This window comes from Camelus bactrianus, chromosome 5 (assembly GCF_048773025.1).
Source record: "Camelus bactrianus isolate YW-2024 breed Bactrian camel chromosome 5, ASM4877302v1, whole genome shotgun sequence".
NCBI classification, from domain to species: domain Eukaryota; kingdom Metazoa; phylum Chordata; class Mammalia; order Artiodactyla; family Camelidae; genus Camelus; species Camelus bactrianus.
This window is the reverse complement of record NC_133543.1, coordinates 48,005,692-48,031,690: the sequence shown is the minus strand read 5'-3', so window position 1 is coordinate 48,031,690 and position 25,999 is coordinate 48,005,692. Positions and strand designations below refer to the sequence as shown.

The 25,999-nt window shown below is 33.2% G+C and overlaps 1 protein-coding gene across 3 annotated transcripts in view; it reads left to right on the top strand.

Annotated features, from left to right (window-relative positions):
* Positions 1-25,999, top strand: part of SCN3A (sodium voltage-gated channel alpha subunit 3) — a 113,550-nt gene that overhangs the window by 44,861 nt on the left and 42,690 nt on the right. For 2 of the 3 annotated variants that reach the window (XM_045507649.2, XM_074363800.1), the window contains 6 exons: positions 3,856-3,997; positions 5,076-5,282; positions 11,690-11,980; positions 17,428-17,775; positions 18,794-18,926; positions 20,272-20,510. In XM_045507649.2, coding sequence (XP_045363605.2) covers positions 3,856-3,997; positions 5,076-5,282; positions 11,690-11,980; positions 17,428-17,775; positions 18,794-18,926; positions 20,272-20,510 — 1,360 coding nt within the window. The remainder of the gene's footprint in view (positions 1-3,855; positions 3,998-5,075; positions 5,283-11,689; positions 11,981-17,427; positions 17,776-18,793; positions 18,927-20,271; positions 20,511-25,999) is intronic. The other variant, XM_074363802.1, reaches the window with a different exon arrangement.

Below are 25,999 nucleotides of genomic sequence, written 5' to 3'. Positions count from 1 at the left end.
GGGTTGTTATGGTGATTAATTACTTAATCCATATAAAGCACTTGTACTAGTACCTGGTCGATCATAAACATTTATTGCATGTTAGCTATTGTTTTTAATATTATGGTTAATTTAAAAGCCTAGATAAAATTTTGGATAAGATTGGTTAATAAATACTTTATCCCTATTAAACCACAATAATCATTTCCCTTTATTGAGTACCTATTATGGGTCAGGTAATTTACATAATAAAACTGACAGTCCCTCTATTGTTAAATGTCAAATAAATTCTAAAGAAATCTACACAATTTCAAGACTTCCTATAAGGCTACAGTAATCAAGACAGTATGATATTAGAAAAAAGAAGAGATTTACAGATCAATGAAACAGAACAGAGAGCCAAAAAAATAGACCACACAAATGTAGTCAACTAATTTTTGGCAAAGGAGAAAATGCAATTCAATAGAGATAGGAAAGTTTTTTCAACAAATGGTGTTAAAACAATTGGAGATCCATTATGCAAAGAAATGAACCTAGAGTCAGCTTCACACCTTACACAAAAATTAACTCAAAACCAATCCTAGACCTAAATGTAAAATGCAAAACTATAAGATTTTTTTAAGAAAACACAAAATAAAAGCTACATGACTTTGGATTTTGGGATGAGTTTTTAAATGTAACCCCAATAGCACAATCCATAAACGAAACAATTAATAAATTGGACATTTTTAAATTAAAAGCTTCTGCTCTGCAAAGACACTTTAAAGGGAGTAAAGACAAGCCATAGAATGGGGAAAAAAAACCTGCAAAACACATATCTAATAAAGGACTTGTATCCAAAATACACAAAGCACCCTTAAAACTCAACAAAAAGAAAATGAATAACTCAATTTAAAAATGGACAAAAATCTGAACAGACACCTTACAAAAGAATATACACAGATGGCTAATATGGATATATATATAAAGATGCTCAACATCATTTTTCATTAGGGAGTTGAAAAGTAAAACAACAATGAATTACTATCATATACCTATTAGAATGACTAAAATTAAAAAAAATCTGACAATACCAACTGCTAGTGAAGATGCAGAACAACAGGAATTCTCATTCACTGCTAGTTGGAATGTAAAAATAGTACAGCCACTTTAAAAGACAATTTGTCAGTTTCTTACAAAATAAACACAGCATTACCATACAATTCAGCAACTGCCCTACTATTTAGCCAATTATTATGAAAATTTATATCCACACAAAAACATTATCTGAGTATTTGTTTATAGCAGCTGTATTCAGATTCACAAGAAACTGGAAGCAATCAAGATGTCCAAGAGGTGAATAGATAAACAAACTGTGGTATACTCATACAATGAAATATTACTGAATAATAGAAAGAAATGAGCTATCAAGCTATAAAAACATTGATGAACATTAAATGCACATTAATAAGTGAAAAAAGCCAATCTGAAAAAGCTACATTCTGTATAACTCCAATTACATGACATTCTGAATAAGACAAACAGAGATGATAAAAACATCAGTGTTTTCCAGGAGTTCAGGGTAGGGGCTTGACTGGGTGATGCACAGGGGATTTTTTTTTAGGGTGGAGAAACTATTCTGTATGATTCTGAAATGGTGAACGTTAAGCATTTGTCAAATTCAAAGAACTTTACAGCACGAAGGCTTAACAGTATATGTGAAATTTTTTAAAATCGTGTTTAAAAATTTTTTAAATCATGTCAGGTTAGAGGATCCCAGGTTGAAATACAGAATGTGACAAAGGTATCTAAATATATTTTATATGTATAAAATAACCACACTGAAGGAGGAGAATAGACGCTAATCTAAGAAATTTTGGAAATGAGTGGAGTCTGAAAGACTAAAGTGAAAAGGAAATCTATTTGATAAAGTTGTTTCCCATGATAGTGTGGATTAACAATCCTGAAACAACTATGCATTTATACTTGTCCTGAACAATTAAGTATTTATATAGCAGATGACAGAAGCCAGGTTTCTCACTTTGGAGTGAGGGGTTACAGAGAAGCAAAGCGAAGAGTCTGGAATGATCCTGTAGTAATGAAATAAAGTTGGAGAAATGAGTATGAGCTCATGTTTAGCTTAATCTAGGCACAGATGGCTACATATAGAAATATATATACAGTATTAGAAACCCAGATCTGGGTGCTGCATTTATTGCCAAGGCAGTGACATTGCTTCTAGGCCCTCAGCTGACAAAGTGAGGAGATACGTATGTAGACACAAATACATACACACATTTATCATGATTTCTAATACGATTCTTCAATAAAAGAGCTAGGGGTCCTTGGAGAAATGGCTGATTCTAGGACTGGGACAGGAAATATACAAGATATAAAGTAGCTTTTAAAAAAGGAGGAGTGTAGCTCAGTGGTAGAGTGCAAGCTTAGCATGCACGAGGTCCTGGGTTCAATCCCCAGTACCTCCATTAAAAAAGAAAGAAAAAGTTGAGCCTGGAGCATCTTTTAGTGCCAGAAGGTAAGAAAGTGCTGAAAACAAACAGAACACACACCACTATGGGTCATGTCAAAGAGATACAGGCGTCAACTGAAAAATGTCCAATGGCCAAAACTGGAACAATTTGAACAAAAAATTACAATCATTATATTATAAACATAATATAATTGTATTATAATTCAAAGTAAAAAATGAATATCCATGAGTACACTTATATAAATAACTTATTGAATCTATATATATATTTATTTATATGAGAGATAATAGTCATTTATTTAAATGAGAGATAATAGTTAAATCTCATGCAGAAGAATTCTGAATAATTTATGTTCATACTCTACTCTTAAGGAGGTGGGTCATAACTCCTGGCTCCTTATGTGTAGACTGCACATAGTGACTTTATTGCAAAGAGTGCAGTATGGAAAAAGAAGGAAAAAAAGAATAAATTTACAGTGGAGAAACCTGACAAACACTATCTCAAATCAGGTGATGAAAGTTAGCATCAACAGTGATAAGAACTATTGATAGCATGTACCCTTGATGATGTAAGGATAACAATACTTTATGTCTGTGCTCTTCCTCCCCCAAATCCGTAACCTCAATATCTAATAATGAGAAAAACATCAAACAAATCTCAATTGAAGAACATTCTTCAAAATACCTGACAATTACTTCACAAAACTGTCAAGGTAGTCAAAAACAAGGAAAAGTCTGATAAACTGTCACAGTCAAGAGGAGCCTAAAGAGACAAGATGACTAAATGTAATGAGGTATCCTGGTGGGATCTTGGGACATAAAAAAGTTATTAGGGAAAAACTGGGGAAATTTGAATAAAATTATGGACTTTGGTTAATAATAATGCAGCAATATTGATTGAAATGTACCATACCAACATAAGATGTTAATAATATGGGAAATTGGGCATGGTATATATGGGAAGTCTCTGTCCTCTCTTTGAGATTTTTCTGCAAATCTAAAATTGTTCTAAAATATAAGTTTTATTTTAGAAAATTCTATAGAAGTGGCTAATTAAGTTTTGGCTGTTTTCTGGCTTTTCATTTTTAATCATTGATTCTTGCCACTTTGAAAAGAGAGGGATATTGATGGTGTCAGAGGCAAAAGTGTGTGGTTGCTGCCTCTCTGCCATTCTAAATGTCTATAAATATGACTCCTTCATACCTTAAGTTTTTTATTGGTTTTCCTAATAAATTTCATCTGATAACAGCTTCACTGTGAGCAATTATTCAAAGTGCTCTGGAAATGAAGGCAAGAAAATTCATCACAGACAGCAACTCTGGGTTTTGACAATTTCAATAAATCCACATGGATTGAAATAGCTATAGTTGCTATGCTGACTCCAGCTCCATTTTTCTCTCTTACAGCCAGTGTCCAGAAGGATACATCTGTGTGAAGGCTGGTCGAAACCCCAACTATGGCTATACAAGCTTTGATACTTTTAGCTGGGCTTTCTTGTCTCTATTTCGACTCATGACTCAAGACTACTGGGAGAACCTTTACCAGCTGGTAAGTGTCTTAGTCCCTTTGGGCTGCTATAGCAAAATGCCACACATTAGGCAGTTTATAAATAACAGAAATATATTGCTTACAGTTCTGGAGGCTGGGAAGTCAAGACACCAGCATGACTACATTCTGAGAAGAACCTTCTTCCTGGTTCATAAGCTGACATCTTCTTGCTGTGTCATCACCTGGAGGAGAAGGGGCCAGGGTTCTCTCTGGAGGCTCTTTTTATTAGGCACTAAACCCATTCATGAGGGCTCCACTCTCATGACCTAAGCACCTCCCAGAGGCCACTTCTAATACTATCACATTGGGCATTAGGATTTCAACATATGAATTTTGGTGGGACACAAGTATTCAAAGTACAGCAGTAAGGTTCAAAGTAACATGCACAAAATAGCATGAATATATATTAAATAACAAGTATGGATATTTGTTTATAACACCCTAGAATACAGAGAAGGGTCCAGCATAAAGCAAATCTGCCTAGGATCTCAACTGTTCAGTCAGTACACATATATTAAGAGTCTTTGGTAAAAGCATTCTGCTAGGGGATATGGAGGATGCAAAGAAAGTCCATGACTTTGAACATATAATATAAGCTGTGGATATAACAAAAGCATGTGAAAAGATTTTAAAACTCAATTATACAAAAATTTCAAATTAAACCTAAGGTTAACTGGAGCTAGAAGAGGAGAGAAGAAAGATGTTATCACTAGATGATGTGTAGAGACGATATGGAGAGTAGGAACTCCACTGAAAGGAATTAAAGATCATCTTCTTACTTGAAATATTGCCCAAGAGACTCTAAGAAAAGCATTTTAGTGTGCTCAAATATATATCCAATGTATTATAATTTGAAATGTGTGTACTTATATCAAATGACACTACAGTGAAGCCTCAAATAACTTAATTATTATTTGTTTTATGTCTTTGTGTGTGTGCATTTTAACACCAAAAAAAAAAAAAAACCTTTGTCAAAATACATTGCATGCTAAAAAGCATTTGTCTTCTGACTATCTAATGATGATGGTAATCAGATCTTTATTTGGAGACATTTAATAAAATAGTTTTTTTTTCCTAGACGTTACGTGCTGCTGGAAAAACATATATGATATTTTTTGTCTTGGTGATTTTCTTGGGCTCTTTTTATCTGGTGAATTTGATTCTGGCTGTGGTGGCCATGGCCTATGAGGAACAGAATCAGGCCACCTTAGAAGAGGCCGAACAGAAAGAGGCTGAATTTCAGCAAATGCTCGAACAGATTAAAAAGCAACAGGAAGAAGCTCAGGTACTAAGTGATAAACAAGAAAAATTTATTATTATTATTATTATTATTATATTATTATTACTATTAGTTAGTTTTAAGTAGGAATATTGTTGTACCATAGAGATCTAATTGGAACTGGCTTTTTGTTTGGTGTACAGGCATTGCCATCAGAAAAGAGAAAACTATTCAAACCTAAAATTGTTTCTTAAGTTGGAGTCAAAGTAACTTTTTAGACACTATATATAAGGAAATTAACTCAAGGTAGAAAACATATTCAGACTAAGGTTAACTATGCAATTGTTTCACGAAATCTTGGGAGAATCTGATTTTCAGTTAATGTAAAAATGATACATAACTGCTATTTCCAACTATTCCTGTTTCACTCCTAATTATAACATTTGAAGTTTTATTCTGTAGTTGATTGATCTCAAATGTAAACAAGAAAACTTTATGCATACCTACTCTTAACCATCCTTTGGGGTTTCTATAGCACAATAGGATATCAGGATATCAGGAAGGCATCTGCTATTAGATTCTGACTTTAAATTCTCGTTAATATTAAAGGCTGCTTGGGGTAGGGGCACAGTGAACGGGTCTTGAAGAGAAGAAAGAGAACAGTATTTGATTAAAAGGAAAAAAAAAACATAAGTTTGAAGGTGAAAGTCATGGGGAGACAAAGTGAAACCCGATTCATGTCAGTGAGAGTTATAGTTGCTCTATGTCTTCGCCAACATTTGGTATGGTCAGTCTTATTTGCGATTCTACTAAGCATCTCATTGCTGTCTTACTTTGCATTTTCTTAATGACTAATGAAGCTGAGCATCTCTTCATATTATTATTTTCTATCTGTATGGCTTCTGTTGTAAAGTAGATGTTCAGATATTTTGCCCATTTTTTTAGCTGAGTTGTTTTGTTTTCTTATTAATGTGTTTTGAGTATTTTTTATATATAAAGGAAATAAGTCCTTTGGTCCTTTATGTTATGCTTGGCAAATATTTTCTCCTGGTCTGCAACTTGTCTTTTCATCCTCCTTACTGTTTTTTTTTTTTTTTAAAGTAAAAGTTTTTAATTTTGATGAAATAAAGTTTATTAAGTTTTATTGTATGTTTGATCATGCTTTTGGTATTGCATCTAAGAAATTTTTGCCAAATCAACATCACAAATATTTTCTCCTAATTTTCCATCTGGAAGTTTTACAGCTTTATTTAGGTCAATGACCCATTTTAAGTTAATTTCTGCGTAAGGTGGTATGATTTATGTGTTGAGGTTTTTTGCATATAGGTATCTAATTATTCCAGCGCCATTTGTTGAACAAAACATCTTTTTTCCACTAAATAGCCTCTGAACCTTTGTCAAAATCAATTGTTCATATGTGAGTGAGTCTATTTCTGGATTCTATTCTATTCAGTTGATTGATTGGTTTCTTTTTAGACCAATATCACAATCTCTTAAATCACTGTAGCTGTTCAGTAAATCTTGAAATCTAGTAGCTCTCCAACTTTGTTTTTCTTTTTTAAGGCTGTTTTGACTATTCCAGGTCAAATATATATTAAAAATGTATAGCTTCATATGAGTGTTAGAATCAGTTTGTCAATTTTAGTTTGGATAGTTTCTGTTGCTCTGTCTTCAAGTTTATCATCGTTTCTTCTGCCATTAATCCCCAGTGTAATTTTCATCTCAGACAGAATAGTTTTCATCTCTAAATGCTTGATCTGAATCTCTTTTAATCTCCCACATAGCTAACATTTTGAACATACACAATACAGTTATAATAACTGTTTAAAATCCTGAAGTCCTTGTCTGCTGATTCTAACATCTGTGTCAGATTTTGGTCAATTTTAATAATTTTTTCTTCATTATTGGTCATATATTCCTGAATTTTTTGCATTTCTGACAAACTGTAGTTAAATTCTAGACACTTGTAACTTTAGCTTTCGGGGTGCTGGATATTTTGTATTTCTATAAAAATTCTTGATCCTTGTTAGGAAACATAGTTTCATTACTCATAAACAGTTTGATCCTTTTCCATCTTTAAACCTTTGAAGATTTGATAGGTAGAACCAGAGCAGCCTTTAGTCTAAGGCTAATTATTCCCTGCTACTGAGTGAAGATCCTTCTGAAAACTCTATCCAATGACCCATTCGTATAATGTCTTCAAAACCACTGTTACATGTATTTAGTCTGTTTTACTGGTTGTTTCAGGAGGAAAATCAAATCTGATCCATTACTATGTCCTGACCGGAAGCAGAAGTCCAAATAACTCTTGTGCATGGTGATTTTCTTTTCAGATGGATGTTTCCAAATATTTGAAGCATTATTTGAATGACAGTATATCCTTGGAATTTGTAGGTTGAAAATTTAAGTTTTTAATAAATCTGAGTTTGAAGATGCAAAACATATAGCATTAGATCCTTTCTGTTGAGGCTTTTTTGTGTGTGTGAGATGGATTTGACAACGAATTCCTTAGCTGGTTACCCAGCCCAACCATATACTTAACATTTGCTGAACATGCTGGTTCTGCTATTTTCATCTTATCATTGGGTACAGAGCAGTATCATGGTTATAGTTTATTGATTTTATAAGAAAAGCTATAAACAAATTTGGTGATACTTGAAAATCTCATAATGTATACTTCATGCTTGCCAGAAATTTCTACTGTATTTCAAGTATTTGAGTTTATCCCAGATCACTACAAATAAAATACATTTATAAGATAATGAGATAAGATAGCTATTTACAGGGCAAAGAATTTCTTCATTTCAAAGCTTAAAATAAATGTTATAGGAAATAATATATACATAAATATAGATAGTGTATAGTTGTATTTTAAAGAATTGGATTATTCTTTTATCATTGATTAAAAACAGAGAAAGCAATGTGCTTGAAAATACTAAGCAGACACACAGTATAAGAGTAAGAATGTATTCTGAAATCCAGCCACTTTAGGGTAAAATATGGCATCAGTTAAAAGAATATGTTTTAAATGTAGCAGTATAAGTGCACTATGTCTAACAGAAGTTTAAAGAACCTAGTTATCTATATCCTAATTAGGTCAGCTAAAAAAATGTCAATTCTTTTCATTAAAAAGTCAGTTATTAGATTCCAGTGATCAAATCATGATTTGACTCAGCTTTAGCTTCATACCTACAAAAATTTAAACTGATACCAGGGTAACTTATCCCAGTGTTTTAATATTGACTGGGATGGCACAGAACTAAGCTAGCTATTTTAACTCCTTATTGACAATGCAGGTAACAATGTCCAGTAAATAGCCAATGTTGAAGGCGAGGAGGGAGCTGAAGGCAAAGAGAGAGGGAGACTTAGTCCACCCATTAGATCATTGGTGCTCCTGTAATGTGAGTCTTCCTAACCACCTGTGACTCTTCGAAAGCTCTATCTAGCTAATGACTTCATGAAGCCCCACATCATTTCCATTTTTATTGAATATCTGCTGAGGGACCCTCTAGTGCTAGTCATTATTCAGACATGAAAAAAATGTCATATTCAAGCTCTTTTGACTCACAAACCAAGTGCAACTTTAAAAGATGGAGAAAGAAAACAACAAAGAAAGTTTTGTCCTATATCATCATAACTGTGTTTGGCATTTAATCTGTGATCTTTAAATGTCTAATAGTGTCCAGCATAGCATATTCCATAGCAGTGTATATTGGTCTGATAGGAAAAATTTAGGAGTAAGCTTTGGAACAAAATTAGAAATAGTGGCATTCAAGAGATCCAATATAATTAGGGGTAGAATTGTAATAAGTATAGTTAATGTCTTGTGATTTTAAAACTGGATTTTATGTTTACAATGAAGTATAATCACACAGTCATGTGGTTTTATTTTTTTAAGGACACACAGAGACAGTAAGTTATAGAGCCTATTTTAAATCACACAAATGTTACAAGAAAAAGAAGATGTTATTCCCTGTGGAAATATTAAGTACATATTTGTTATCTGTTACAAGAGAAATACAGCAAGCCTGTTGTGAAAGTAACAGTATTAGTCTAAGCAAGCAGGACGTTGTCCACATCACAGTGCTGGGTATAAACAGGTACACAGACATGGGAGGTGACAGGAAACATCTGCCTTTGAGAGAACTGGCAAATCCCTGGAAGTGGAACAAATGACAGATTTGAGCTGACGAGTGACACAGAAAATGTGTTGTGTCGGGAGGTTACCGTTGTTGCTTTAGAAATCTGTTTTGGCTTTGAGTTATTCAAACTGTTACCCAGAATAAGTAGGGAAATCATGTCTTATGCAAAACAAATTCCGGAAGTGATTTAAATGAACATGAGTTTCAGAATTATGGCAAGGGAATATTACTACCACTTCCACTTCCTTTGTTTCTAACGACAAATAAGTCAATAAATGATTAGCACTGTGTGTTGTATTTCTGCCTATACAAAGTGGAAAGGAGGATTAAGAACTTTATTTGGATAAAAAAGAATATATGTATACATTCATTCTTTCAAGGAGTGGTGTATATTATGTATATCCTACTTATCAAGCACTATGCAACTATATTTAACTTGGTGCAAATTAGTATTTCATTTATTTACCTTATTTACACATAATATTATTAAACGTATTCATATTTATAAAGGGCCCTTAATATTTCTCATCTTTCATTATTGATGATATTAAAAGTGACGATAAAAGTGATGATCCAGAATTCAATTTAAAAATTGGGTTATCTGATTATATGTAATTCTATAAATATCTAATTTCTGAATTAATGTTTCATTTAAATGTTGAGCATTGTCTTTTATCAAGTCTTAGATCTGGTTTTCCATAGTATTCAATATAAACAAATATTTGTGTTACATTTTATGTGTTGCTTAGCCCAACACGTATACTTAGTACTATATGTAATACTATGGTTCCCATCCCTGGGGTCATTTTAATCCCAGAGAATTTGTATCATAGCACCTTTAGTTTTAAACCTTTTTTAAAAAAAATTAGTTGAGATGAGATTCAGAAGTGGAAGCTACTTAGGAGGGTTTGCTTCTCCTCAAGAAGGAGGAAACATAAAGTACAACATGTTGTCAAAGCATTAAATATAGGTTTTATCTTCTTTCCTAAAATATGTTTCTATTATACAGACCATTCTGACACATAGTTTAATGAGATCTTGAAAAGTCAAGCCCAAGCATGTCTTGATCTTCCCCCACTCCTGCCACAGTGTCTGAGACAACTGACAGCCTGATGGCCTCTTTTCATCTTTATTCACGAAACATTTATGAAGCCTTTTTTATGTCAAGTGACATACTAGGCAATGTGCACACAGATACACATACACACACAAATGACAAAATTCCTATCTAGCTTATAGTCTAGTAGAGAAGATAAAATAAAATGGTAGCTAAATTTGAGTTGTTTGTATTTAGTAATCATGTATGTAAAGAGTTGAACCAATATCCTCATAATTTAATCATTTCTACTTCCATTATTATGTTTATAAACAGGAATATACTTAGTGAGAACTCAGCTTTGAGTTTCATATCTTCTCCAGTAATGGTAGATCATTTCCAGTCTAAAAATACTATTCATATAAATGAAAATACAAAACATCTGGCATGCCATGTTTCACCTCAGAGCTTCTGTGTTTCTTCAGTAGGTACAGAAATTCAAAATGCTTAAGTGTACTTAGTGCTGAAAAATGGAAAGAAAATATTTGAAGAAGTACTCATAATCCCTTGAATGATTATTTCATGCACTTATTAATATGTTAATAATTTGTTGTTATTTATAATAATAAATACTATATAAACATTTAAAAATTTCAAACTAAAAGTATTATGTACAAATTAATCATGTTAGTCTCTGGGATTAATATGATCCCAGGAATGGGAACTATAGTACTGAGTATGATTCAAATGAAGGGTAGGGTAAACTAGCCAATACATTCCCACTATCTCCATCTAGAGGTAAAATAGTAGACACTTTAAATGCTTTGAGTTCCCTCAAAAAAGAAAAGAAAAATTCTTTTGCCCTAGATTTAGAAGGAAAAAATACCACTTAGTTGTCACAATTACAAGTGGGAGGAACAAACCTATGGATGGAATTGGAATAGTAATCAGACCAGCAACCACCACTAAGAGAACATTTGCTTTTAAAGTGTAGAAGATATTTTTAAGAGAGTAACTGTTCCTTGAAATGAAGCTAATCTCAACAGTTTTTAAAACAGATTCCTCAGAAGATGTGCCAAACCAGAATTTTCTAGTCTTAATGCATAAACTAACACTTTGCTTTATACTGTTTAAAGTTGGTCATTATTAAGTAAACTCTCTTGTAGTAAAACACAACAAAATGACCAGAAGACATTTTCACATATAGTTAATAGTCTCAAATGGCAACATGTGTACCAGAGCCAACTGTTTTGAAAGTTCTGTGTCCTAAATAGTGCCTGGTTTTGTTTGAACAGGCAGTTGCAGCAGCATCAGCTGCTTCAAGAGATTTCAGTGGAATAGGTGGGTTAGGAGAGCTGTTGGAAAGTTCTTCAGAAGCATCCAAATTAAGCTCCAAGAGTGCTAAAGAATGGAGGAACCGAAGAAAGAAAAGAAGACAGAGGGAGCATCTAGAAGGAAACAACAAAGGACAGGGAAACAGGTTCCCCAAATCTGAATCTGAGGACAGTGTCAAAAGAAGCAGCTTCCTTTTCTCTATGGATGGAAACCGACTGACTAGTGACAAGAAATTCTACTCCCCTCATCAGGTATGGTTTTTCTACTAATTGCTTCAGTTTTTCATTGCTATATTTTGGTATATTTCTGTAATATCTGATTTAAATGAGGGACAGGGAACCAACTTTTAATATGGTTATTTAAATTCATATCATAAATTATCTTTAAAAGGAACTTTTATTAAATCATTACTAACCTTTACTTTAAAGTAATCAGCTTTAAACATTGCACTAGTTTGAGACAACCTTTCTTAATCTGCTTTTTTGGGGGGTGGGGAAGTGGGGTAAAACCTATCAAACTTTTCTCTTCAGTGAGACGTTTTATAATCTCTTATTTACCGTTTCTATTTTGAGACCTCAAATGAACTTACTTTCTTTGCATATAGGTTTCTGCCTTTATTATCTGAGGTTGTGACTGCAAGAATTTTGAAAAGAAATGTCTTTGAATTTTTCTTTTATCTTTTGATATGAGAACTGTACTGTCATGAGTTTCCATTATACTGATATGCTGTCATGCCATGATACATTAGAATGAAATTATGACCTAAATGCTCTTGAAGAGAACTAAATTAAAAGCAGTCAATTTTCGCTCTAATTTAATGCCAAATACAAAATTCTTCAGAATATTTTCAAGTCAAGGAGGGAAAATAGTTTCAACTCTTTGTTTATAAGCTTTATCAGTTGCATAATGAAAAGTAAATAGTTATGAAATCAATGATAAGTACAGTTATGGCTTTGAACTCTATTTGGGTCTATTAGAATTTCATGTGCTATGAATTATTAACTCTTCTAATCATATTAATCTAGGTCAGAATTATGCTCTAAAGATAATGCTTTGAGGGACATGCTATATAATTAAGTTAAAGCCCAAAAAAACACCAACTGTACATCAGTCAAGGGGTATAATATACATCTTATAAAGAACAAAAAATTTGGAATAATAGAGTGATAAGCATGAAATTCACTATGGTGTTTAGCTCTTCGTTGGGAGGAGAAGGCATATGTTAGGTATAAGTAGATGTTTATTTTATAATTTATATTGAATATGTAAGTATGAATTTTAAAAAGAAATAAACTCTATATTAATAACATAACTTGAATTCTCATGTTAGGACAAAATAGATATGAACACAGAAAAATTTATAAGATTAAAACCATTTTCCTACAGAAAATGCCAATATCAGGAGATTCAACTATTATCTTGCATAGTACAAATATAAAGTATGGTGCTGAATATAATACAATTGGGACTAACTTGAAGCTCAATAGGGAAAATTAGTTTCTCAAATTAGATTTTTTTGACTTGAACTTCCCTCGATATTTTAACATTATTAAGACAATTAGGGTCATTAGGATTAGGAATATTTGACACTATAGCATGATGATTGATGTCACAAAAGTTTGTTCTTATCTCAACTCCAAAGTAGTTCCGTGACCTTGTTCGAGTCATTTCTACTTTGTAAGATTTCTGTAAAATGGGGTAATAATGTCTACCTTAAAGAGCTGTGGATTCTTAAAGAGATCTATGTATTAAGTAAAATACAAAAACTTTCTGTGACAAAGAGTGGAGCTCATATTAAGTTAAAATGGATGATTGAATTCCAAATGAGAGAAACTAAAAATGTCTGAGTAATTTGAGTTCTCACAAATGTATACACTTAGTAGCGATATTTACATGAACGTATTTAGGTGTTTTTGAAAATAGTATTATTTCCATTATTGTTTCATCATAATGCTCAAAGAAAAACTTGTGGATTAGTTCACTCTGCCAATCAACAAATACTTATTAATCATCTACGTAGAAGAAATAGTTCTAGAAAAAAATCTCAATGAAGAAAAATAAACAATTCTCTTATTTCATGAAACTTTAAAGGAGGAGACAGACAATAAATAAATAACTTATAGAATATGTCAGAAAGTGATAAGTGCTATGGGGAAAAATATAAGCAGGAAAAGGAGATTAGGAGCACTAACCAGAGGTAAAAATTTTAAATAGAGTGTCTTGAGTGGCCCTCACTGTAAAGGAGACATTTCAGCAAAGATTTAGAGGAGGCAAGGGAAGAAGCTATCTTATCGAAGAGCATTTCAGGCTCACTGAAGAGCAAGCGTAAGGCCTTCAGCCTGGAATGCTTAAGAAGCAGCGGGGAGGCCTGTGTTAAGTGAACCGCAGAGAGGCAAGAGCAAAGGGAAGTTAGCTGACAGCCAGAGTTTAAATACTAAAAACAGGATCAGTATACACATATGTTATATGTAGTTCATTTTATATTTGTAGATACAGAGATAGCAGGATAGGTAGATAGGTAAGTAGGTAGAGAGAAAGGGAAAGATTGACAGATAAACTAGATAGATAGTAGATTTTCAAAAGTAAAAGGAATAGCCTATTAGCATTGATATTTACATATCTCAATAAAGACAGGCAGACAGTATTAACACAACTCACAGGCAAGAAGTTTACAATTTCTGATTGTATAAACAAAAAAGGACTCTCTGAAAGGTAAGAGAATCTGTGGACGTGGTGGGGATAGGAAGCATAAGATGGGCATCGCATAATGTTCAAAACAAATACATCTTCTAAAAATGTCAAGGCCAAGAAGCCATAAATTATGGGTATCCTGTCCTCTACTAACATGAACTTTTTAGATGTTATTTTACATTTATTACACTATTTTATTTTAAATAGATAATATATGTCCATGGTACAATATGAAAAAGTACTTAAAGATGTACAGTGGAAAGTGAATCCCCCATATAGATTTTATCTAGATTGTTTGGACACAAAGAGACAATGTATTTTAAACCAGAAGCTTTGTAGCTAGAACCAAGCATAGTTGTTGACTTATTGAAAACATTGATAAGTTACATACATTAAACTTATGCTATTATTTCCAACAAATACTCACTTTACATGCTTGAACTAGAACATTTTCAAATTCTCTGCATCGTCTTCCATTTTGACTTCTCAATCCACTTCAAGTTCAGTCCCTACATGTAGGATTGTGTCTTACATTCCTAAATTCTTCTATTTTCCCTTTTGTTACTAAAAATTACGAAAAAGAGTTCAGATTTACCTTCTTGGAACAAGGCAAAAAAGAAAAAAAAAGATACCTGGAATTTATGTTTTGGCATGTCTGAGGCGAAGAAAGATGGCCTTTTGGTCCTTAAAACATAAAAGCTTATTTTCCTTAGAGGAAGGGCTGTCAGAGCTGTGGGTATTCCCTCCACTCTGCTGCATCTTCTAGTGTGTTATTTTTGGTTTATTTTCTCTCAATACTATTTTTGCTATCTTCTTTTTTAGTCTCTGTTGCCTTGAAAGCTATGCTCACACCCATTATTATACTTTCCAAAGAGTGAACAGAAGTTTCAAATAAGCTTAAGGATCTGGAACGTCTTTAAAAACACCCCAACATAAAAACATGCAAATTAAAGGCATGTACCAGACACATTATGGATGTACACACATGCCACATACTCCCAACCAATATTGTGTAGATAGATTTTCAGTTTCTAAAGACAGTATCCTAACACAGGTATATTAAGTTGATTATATTAAACTATCCTAGGAATTAATACAAAACAAAATTAGTTCTCCTCTGAGTGTTAAGATGAGGTCCACTTGCATTAAAATTACCTGGAATCTGTGTTGAATATTCAGATTCCAGAGTCCTCCACCCTGCTTACTAAATCCCAATTCCAAAAATCTGGGACCTAAAAATACACACTAAAGTTTCAAAACACGAGACTGAACATACCAATATTATACATATAATTTAAATTGAGCCCGAGGAGATTGAAAACAATATGATTCTTTATAATGAGGATTGAATGTCTTCACAATGTCTAATTTCTTGATCACTTTGATGACTGGAAAATTAGTCTAACTACTGTGTAACATTGGGTAGACAAACCTACTGCATGAACTGAGTGTCACACAGACACAGTCTCAGGCTGGATAAGCTGGGCAGTTCAGTAATTCCTGTGAATATTTCTAACCAAATCCAAAGCAACAGCACATTTCTCAATGAATAATATCCTTTGAGAACATCACTGAGGCAGAGGGCAACAAAGATTATTCTAGTGCTTTGCAGTCTGGAAAAAGCCACAAAAATAAAGCTAAAAATGGGGCATAAGAAAATCAACATGACCTATTAGGCAGAGGGACCAAAAATAAATTTGAGGGAGTCTGCCTTTCCTGTTTTTTTTTTTCCACTAAAATTATTTTCTTTAGTTTTTTTTTTTTTTTCTTTAGTTTTATATTGAAGCTTGGAGGAAGAAAGGGAAGGCTGAGGCATGTTTACTGCTGGCATATAGATTTGTATGCATATGTATGTGTATATATGCAGATACATTACCCTGGCTGTGCAGAGAGGTAGAACAGGCCATGAGAGAGGAAGTAAGCAGGGGAGACAGGGAATGTCATTGCTAATGAGAAGGGGAGTAAACAAAGGTTCTGCAGGTGAATAGAGATGTTTTTGAAAATTATCACCAAGGCTAGAATAAACACAGAATTATTTGGTGCTGCTAATTTAAAATCCGTTCAAAAAGTGAAAGAAGGGACTGCATGCTAAATCCCCATTTTCCAGTAGCAGAAGCTGTTTACTTGGTTTATTCATAAATGTACGTAAATTTTAAAGTTTTGAATCATCCAGTTTTTTCAATAAAATTAAAGTGAGATCAGAAGAATAAGCTGTCTTCCACATCACTCTTATTGGTAAAGTCATGTATAAATCATCTTACTTTTTTAAGCAAGTGTTAAATTTTAAACAATAGTAATTTACATAGCAGTTGAAGAATTCTCTCTGTTGTGTTTGCTATGACATATATTCTCTCAAACAAGGTGAATCATTAGTAGCCATTTGGGAAACTGTTAGCAAATTTAGAAGACAGCATCATAGTTAAATTTCATGACTTATTATGCCCATGTGGATAGAGACAAGCAGGTCCAGAAAAAAAACAGTACTTTCCTTTTAGAATTCAGAAACAGAGAATGGAGAGATAATGGTTTTGTTTTTAAATCATTATCCCGAAGTGAAATATTGGTACAAATATTTTAAATTTAAGTTAGTAGTCTCACTTGAACCAAAACTTATTTTCCACGTTGCATGCCCTTTCAGATAATAGGACTTAGGAGTGAAAGCCACCTACAAAAAGAATCATTTGACCTCTCCAGCATCAGGTTCTGCACTTGTAACATTATGATAACAAAATCTACCTCACAGAACTAAAGATTAAATACAGTGGTAGTACACTTAGTAAATTTCATATCAGGATTCTTAGTCAGAAAAACACTCTTTTATGTTTAAATTTGCATTGTGGTTTTTAATAAAAATATCAAAACATACATGTTCTCTATAAACTTGATTACCTGTGTTTAAGAGCAAGACTATTCTAACCCAAAAGCAAATAGATTCTGCAATATTAAGACTTTTACTAAATAGTTGTGTCCCCCATCCCCATTCTTTCCTTCCTTGCTCTCTCCTCAGTCTCTGTTAAGTATCCGTGGCTCCCTGTTTTCCCCACGACGCAATAGCAAAACAAGCATTTTCAGCTTCAGAGGTCGGGTAAAGGATATTGGTTCTGAAAACGACTTTGCTGATGATGAACACAGTACATTTGAAGACAGCGAGAGCAGGAGAGACTCACTGTTTGTGCCACACAGACATGGAGAGCGACGCAACAGTAACGTTAGTCAGGCCAGTATGTCATCCAGGATGGTGCCAGGGCTTCCAGCAAATGGGAAGATGCACAGCACTGTGGATTGCAATGGTGTGGTTTCCTTGGTGGGTGGACCATCAGCTCTAACCTCACCTACTGGACAACTTCTGCCAGAGGTGATAATAGATAATAAAGATAATAGATAATAAATTAGCTACTAATAACATTCTACACCAATTTGAAATCATCAAGGCCTGGGCGATTTAGCCTCTTATATCATCCTATTTCCCCAAAATGAAAGTCCTTAAAAACAATATACTATTGAATGGAAAACAACAGAATCTTTAGAACCAATTTTATTGTTTGGGACCATTAACTTTCAAATGCTTTAGGTTAAAAGAGCCCAGTTTTTAGAGTCTGGGGTGAAACTCGTATTTGCAAATTCAGTAGACCTATCAACAGAAAATTATGGACACTACAACCAAATTGCTATTACAGATGTATGTTCACTCAGAATTGTATAAGTATATATTCATATTCTGAAGATTTCATATGCTTAAAACTATATATTGTAATGACCAATATATTGATAATGGGCAGTTTTCATACAACTGTCAGTATTACAGTGACTCTAAAATGTTTTGATTTCTTATAGGATAGCATATAGAAATAATTAAAGAAATCTCAGGAAAGCACACACATTTCATTGTACATCTGTGTTTGTGCATGGAAAATAATTGGCCCATATATGTCAATATTTTCAATATAGCCTCAAAGAAAATAATTCAGCCTTGAGACTATATAATACTATTATTTGCTTTGGGGGAAGATTGATTATTAATCATTGAGATAAGTTAAAAATACTTTGCATTTGAATGAAATAAAACAATGTATGACTTTAGCATGTTTATGAAAATTTTCCCTGAAAACTTGAACAGGTAAATTAAAATATTTCTGCAAATAATTGCCCTATACAATTGCATCGAACTGGTGAATTTTTGTTTCAATTCTTTAGAGTATCACCTGTGATTTTTTTAAGCATTTATAACTTAATAATAAATTCAGTATTTTATTATTACTTGAAAATTGTTACTTGAAAAAATTGCATGTAGCATGATTTTCCAAAGAAATGCTATGTAATGTTGTATTATTCATTGAAAAGGGTGGTTTGAGCCATCAGTATTTGGTTTGCAGGGCACCACCACTGAAACAGAAGTCAGAAAGAGAAGACTAAGTTCTTATCAGATTTCAATGGAGATGCTAGAGGATTCCTCTGGAAGGCAAAGAGCCGTGAGCATAGCCAGCATCCTGACTAACACAATGGAGGGTAAGAAGGCCATGGGATAGTCAGCTTCCTATGATGATTATATACTTTGTGGAACTATTCCTTCTTCCCAAAGAATTACCAAAGTCAGTTACCCAAGATTAGAACTGTATAATAGACCTAAGTAGATGATGTATGGAATGCATTATCATCACATTGATTACAGAAACCAATATTGTCCTAATTTCTTTTTGAGTCCATTCTCAATATCAATCTGCAGGTTTTTATCTGCAGAGTAATATTTCACCACTCGATGTCTCATCAGTGAGGATTTATCCTTATATTATATTATCCTAAAGCAATTAAACATTTTCTTTTTTTAAGTTTTGTTGTGTAGAAGCACAAGGAAACATCTCTTTCAAGCTTTAATTTGTTCTCCAGGCATGGAGGTGGTGATAGGTTGGGAGGCATATGAATGAGTGGGAGAAATCAAAACCTGTGCTCTACTTCAACAAGGACCCTAAAAAAAAAAAATCTTCCCTCCATCTTCCACATACACAGAAACCATTACATTCCTCCAAAGGACAGTTCACACAACTGCTTGTAGATTTTGACACACAGGAATGGGCAGCAACTGTTACTCCCTTGTTCATTCATTAAATAAGTCCCCACTTCTTCAAAGTTTGGAGGAATGTTATACCAGCACTGCAGTTTGATAAATCAATTATAAATCATTTCTAACATTAGTTCTTTGGAAAACTTCAATTACATTTTGTATTTTATCCTGTTGGTGTACTGGATATCCAAACAGTCACATAATAATTACTTTATAACAGGCTTCACCCATTAAATTACTAATATCTTTTTTATATGTTAGGCATAAAATTCTTAAAGATATGAGTAAGCATGAATAACAGAACTAGATTTAGGTCTGAATATATACTGAGACAAAGGACACACTAGATTCTTGTTGTGTGCAAGATCAATGTATATGTGGAGACAGGGAGAGGAAAGAATGCATCACACATTAATAAGGATCACAGCTTTAGACAGTTTTCTTAAAAAGATGATTTCAAAAGAAATAATAATTGATACATTTAATAATTCTGTAAAGCTTACTTTAAAATTCTGTTTTGATAAAGAAAATATAGCAATTTAATGACCAATTAGCTAGTTATTAGGTAATGAAGTTAGTTTGAGGCAAAATATTAAATCCAAAGTATTTATTTTCTGCTTGATTAAAGGAGAAAGTTTATTTACTTGACGTTTTTATGAATATTTTGTGAAAATATTTAATAAAATTTCCATCCCCAAGTAGAAGCATCAATTTTATCAAATAATGTATAATGTAAACAACAAATAATTTGTTTTTGTTATTTACTACTCCTACTCTTTATTGCTCCCCCAGAACTTGAAGAATCTAGGCAGAAATGTCCACCATGCTGGTACAGATTTGCTAATATGTTCTTGATCTGGGACTGCTGTGATACATGGTTAAAAGTAAAGCATCTTGTGAATTTAATTGTTATGGATCCATTTGTTGACCTGGCCATCACCATCTGCATTGTCTTAAATACCCTCTTCATGGCCATGGAGCACTACCCAATGACTGATCAATTCAGTAGTGTGTTGACTGTAGGAAACCTGGTGAGTTCATTTGAAGTTTTCTTATTTCTTTTGTCAGAGATGGGACAGATAGACCAAAGAAGAAATCCATCTGTGCTGTGTGGAACCCCCAAATTATACCCTCTTTCTTCATAAGAAGAAATATTTAGAGGGTTATTACAGAGAATCTCAGTGATAAGTTCTAGAATTCAACTGGTATGAATGCTAATTGTTGAAACCAACACCCGTGCTGATTGATCATGGTGTCTAAAACTTTGTAAACTTGTTAAAATTTTTATTGTAATTCTTGCTGGAAATATAGGTTCAGAAAAACCATGAGATCTAATTCTAGCTCTACAAGCATGCAGTTTTAACAAAGAAAATACACAGCTTCTGAAGAAATCATGTCTTTTGAAGGGTATACACAAAGACTGATTTCTGTACAAAAGAGGGCATAGTATTGAACTGCCTAATCAAATGCTTCAGTAGAATTCACACAAGAGAATAAATAGGGGGTAAAAATGCATTTGTAATTTAGCCACATTTTTACTTCAAATAACTTGAGCAGACATCTATGTATGTGTATGCTGACATGTTTATTTCCTAAGTCTATATGAAGAAATTGAAATGGATGAACAAGTAAGAAAAGAATTTATGTAGTTTATTAATCAAGACTTTCCTTTTTGGCACAAGACAGAAAAGAACTCAAACTCAAACAGAACTAGCTTAAGAGGAAAATAAAAGACTGACTCATGGAATGGAAAGAAAAAGATGAACTACCAAACCATATGAAGAGTAATTTTCCAATTGGGCTTCAGGAAATGCTTTAACCAAGGGCTCGGATGTAGCACAAACATTCACTGCATCTTTTATTTGTAGGTCAGGAAACATGCTCAGCCATAGCTCACTGGTTTTAAATTTTGTAACCTCTGCACTGGAAAAAGACTCGATCGCTTTTTCAGTTCCAGTTCAAAAACTCTCATGAAGGACTCTATTTGGCATACATAGCTTGATGCTTGCTCATCTCTGGTTTAAACAACTTTGGCAGAGGGTGGAGTCATGTGAAAATGGCAAACTTGAAATTATACACATAGAGGAGCAAGTCCTAACAGAAAAAGAAAAGAGAATACTGGGCAAACAATTGCATAAATGTCTACCCCTATAAATTACTTCCACTTTGCTCCATTATTTGACTCAGTAGAACACCCACCAGATTCTTGAGATTTTCTTCATTTTTTGGCACCTATGATACTGATTCTTTTTTTTTGCATTTGTTCCTTGATCTTTCCAATCACTCCATCTCTGCCTCCTTTTCTGGACTTTTCTTCTTTTGCCCATTAAGATTATGTTTTTCACTCAATATTTCTATGTAGTTCAACAACTCTAGGAATTATCTACCCTTATGGTATAAGCTGTGTTCCATTCATGTGTTTCTAACTGTTACACATCATTGCTCCAGGATAACTTTAAACACAGTATGTCACATCTGAAAGATTACCTTTCTCATGGTTTATTAAAAGTCCTAAAAAATCTCAGTTCAGTCTTATGTTACCTCTAGTAGTAGCTTTCTAGCTTCAAAGAGCCTTCTAGCTTCAAAGATAGAAATTCTATAGCCAGTTGATTTGCTTTCCCTTTATTTCTTATGTACAATTTTACACAAAGACCCATTATTTCTTTTTTCCAGGTATCAATTTTTTAATCCTATTACTATTAAAATTATATTTTTAGTACTCTGCACTCAGTATGCTTTCACCTTGCTAAAGTATCTATTGTCTATATTTGTGGTTCAGCACTCTTATCTGGTTTTCAAGACTCCCCATCTGATTCCATCCCTCCTCTACCATCTTATTTTCCATTGTTTCCTAATCAGCCACCACTAGTCGCATCAGAACAGCCTTTTTACTGTACCACACAAATGTTTATATGTTTACATATGGGAAAATGTTTTCTACATTCAGATTTAAAGTGTTCTGGCTCAGATCACTCCATCTCAATTCTTCATACTCTTCAAGGTCTAAGTCCAGCCTCATCTCCTCTAATATGGTACTCAGTCCATACTGAACACCCTTTTCTTAACTCCTAATGCATTTGTGAATAAAACATCATTGAATTTATTAAACATTGTCTTATTGTATCATAATTCTTGCTTTTCAAATCAACCATAAATTACTCCATAGCAGAGATCACATCCCATTTTTCTTTTGTATCTCCCATAGTGTTTACATGGTTGAAGCCCAATAAATAACCATCCGGTTGTTTCTTACCCAAAGGGCTGCATCATGTAGCATGGTTTCATGAAAGAACATGGGCTTTGAAGTCAGGTGGAACTAGGTTTGACCTTATTGCCAGTGCTTACTAATAATGTAGCATCTGGATAAGTCTGATAAAAAATCTGAGTCTTTGTTTCTATTATTGAAACGGATATAATAATACTCATCTCCTAGAGTTGTTGTGAAGGTCTAATGAGGTAATATGAAAACACTTAGCACTGTGCCTAGCATCTAGCATGTGCTCAATAAACAATTTCCTTCCTCTTATATATTGCTATTAACCTTTCTTTGAAATACTGGCGGAAAATAGTTCTGCTCTAACTGTTGTATTTTTTCCAGGATATTGGACAGTGAAGGAAGTTAAATAGTTAGGAAGAATTTTTGGAAATTTGTCAAAGTGAAGCAGGAAATTGAGGTTTTATAGAATTTCAAAGTTTAAGCAATTGAGTATGGTAGCACAGGATAAGAGAGTTTAGATTATAGGATGATCAAATGGAAAAACACTAGACTAAAGCACTAAATCTGGGTCCAAGTCCAGTTGTCCATGTCTGGGTCGTCTTGAAAAAGTCACAGATCTTCTTTTCTCAAGAGTACAATGTGTTGAACTAGATGATCTCATGGCCCTCCCACTTCTAAAATTCTATAACTTTGAGTAGCAATGGAGATAATGAGGTAGGGAAGTGGTGTGAAAGACTGATCACTGATAGATTGTTTGTTATAGAACAAAGAGGTAAGTAGTATTGGGGAAACAAGACTCATCAAGACAAAGAGAATAGATGACAGAGTTGACTTGAGTTAACTATTTCTAACCATAAGAATAGGAGAATGTGTAAACTGGCTGTTTCTGTTGGCTAAAAGCTCATTATTAGCAGTAGTGATAATGTTCTATATGTGTAAGGCATCTCATAGTTTCTTATATCTTATTTTATACCCATAACAAGCTTTATAATATTTATACATGAAAAATAATATATATACATATACACAGAGAGAGAATATATTCCTTATAAAATACTATAAGGAATTCCTATAAGGTACACAGCTGACTTTGAATTTATATTATACACCATGGATGGATGTTGCATTGCATATTTTGTGGGGAGTTTATAGTTTGCTCGTTAAAATAAATTTAAATTTTCTGTGGACTAGTTTATTACTGCTCACATGATTGCATATTGCCTTATAAATAAGGACATCGAGGTTTTGGTTAAACTGATAACAAAAGAATGTACCATAAAAGAGTTATGGAACTTTCAGTCATTACTTAGATCAGAGTACCCTTTTGTATCCTGTTTCTGGAGCATATAAAATTATATCACTTCCCTGTTGATTAGATTGATCAAATTTGAGTAATGAGACCTCAAATCTCTATTGAGTTTTTTGAAGATGCTCTGTTTTGTTTTGTTTAATTTTGCTTTAACCATTATAAAATCCATGCACCCACCATAGGGATTCTGTAAGCAAGAAATCTTACATCAATCATAGTAGGTTAGATAATATCTTCATCATACAAATATTTCCAACTAACTTGCAATTTTTTCTTCAGGAAATATCGATAGAGATTTGTAGCTCCTACACTGATTACTTTCCTCATTATAACTCTTGTAACCAGTAATTAAAGATTCATGATATCCCTTTATTCTGGTAGACCCAGAGGGAAACTTAGAAAAGTACATGTTCTAAGGATGCTACAGGCTATTTGCAAATAAAAGCCTAAAGAAACACAATTAGCAAAATTATTTTAATTAAATGGTGTGGTGTAGGATATGAACTCAAAATCTTAGGAAAGGGACATGATAACTCCTTGAAAGAAAAAAAAAATGGCTCTTGTTTATTGAAAGATAAAACACTTGGGAACCAAATCCAATAACTCATCTAAGAGGCCTCTTGCACCAATGAAAGAGTGCTATTTGGCCTTTCCTAGTGTAATGTAAAACTGCCTTTGTTGTCTCCCTCTAACAACTACTAAAAAGGCTCTTGTGTAACAATTATTATATTTACACCAAAATTTCTAATAAAAATTGCTAAACAATACAATATTGATAGAAAGCCAAGAATATTAGACACAGACCTGATGAATCATCTCAATATCCTCATTTGATGAGGGAAAAGAAAATCATAAATGTTAAACAATTTCCCACGATTTTTCTCTAAGTATATTTAAATTTCATCCTCCAAAAAATCAACAACAAATAGTTAAAAACACAAATCCAAAAGGCATGAGGATGATAAAAATATAACTATTAAAACAAGAAGCTAATAGTAATGGAGCAAAAGGAGGCTATAGTTACATTAAGTTCACTACAAAGAAATGGAATGTCAGTCTGGGCAAGTACAGGTCAAAGACCCAACATTCAAACTTCAGCCTTCAGAACAAACATTTATACCTTTTTAATGTATCAACAGAACTTTCCTATAAGTTCTCAATAAAGAAACTTCCCCAGTCCTAAATTGAGACCTTAAACTCTAACATTTGATCATGCCAAGTCCTGTACTCCCCAAAACAACTCAAAATACTCAACATTTGTTTACTCTTGGTCCAGATTCCCAAGATGATTCTAATCAATACCTTTAGCATTTATACTTTTACTAGTTGTCTTCTGTCATCACGTACGATAGGCTAGGAACTTTTCACTGAATTTATCTCCTCATTAAAGCAGCTGGCTTAGGAAAGCTATCTGTTGTCCATAAGAAATTTATCAGCCTAAATGAACTAGGTTTATGCAATCTCAGGTTTGTATTTCCTAATTAGTATTGTATTTTTAAAGCCTAGTACAATGTCTAGTAAGTGCTCAGAAATGTCTTATGAATGAATGAATGGTTACTTTAGCATATAATTCAAAGTTTCAAAAAACAAAATGCCTCTGCAGAAGACAAAATATAATTAGGCTAAATCCAAGCAATAAACTTGTAATATGTTTTTATTAATTGTCTGAATCTTAAAAATTCTTTGTGATTCAGAAATTCAATGGCAGCAGAATGTATGTTTATAAACCACACATTAGCATTGTTTATAAACCATGCATGGGCTTTTTGTACAAAATTGTGTACATATCCAGAGGCTGCCATTTTTGATGAAGTTTTAAAGTTATGTAAACATAGGCATCATAATCAATATCCTGGGTTGACCTTTGGTAGAATGAGGAAGACTCTAAAAACTCTTAATCATTGACAATGATAAACTAGATTAAAATGTACCAAAAACAGTACCAGTGATTTTTAAGGCCTGAATTGAAAACATTTAAAGAGATAAATAGCTAT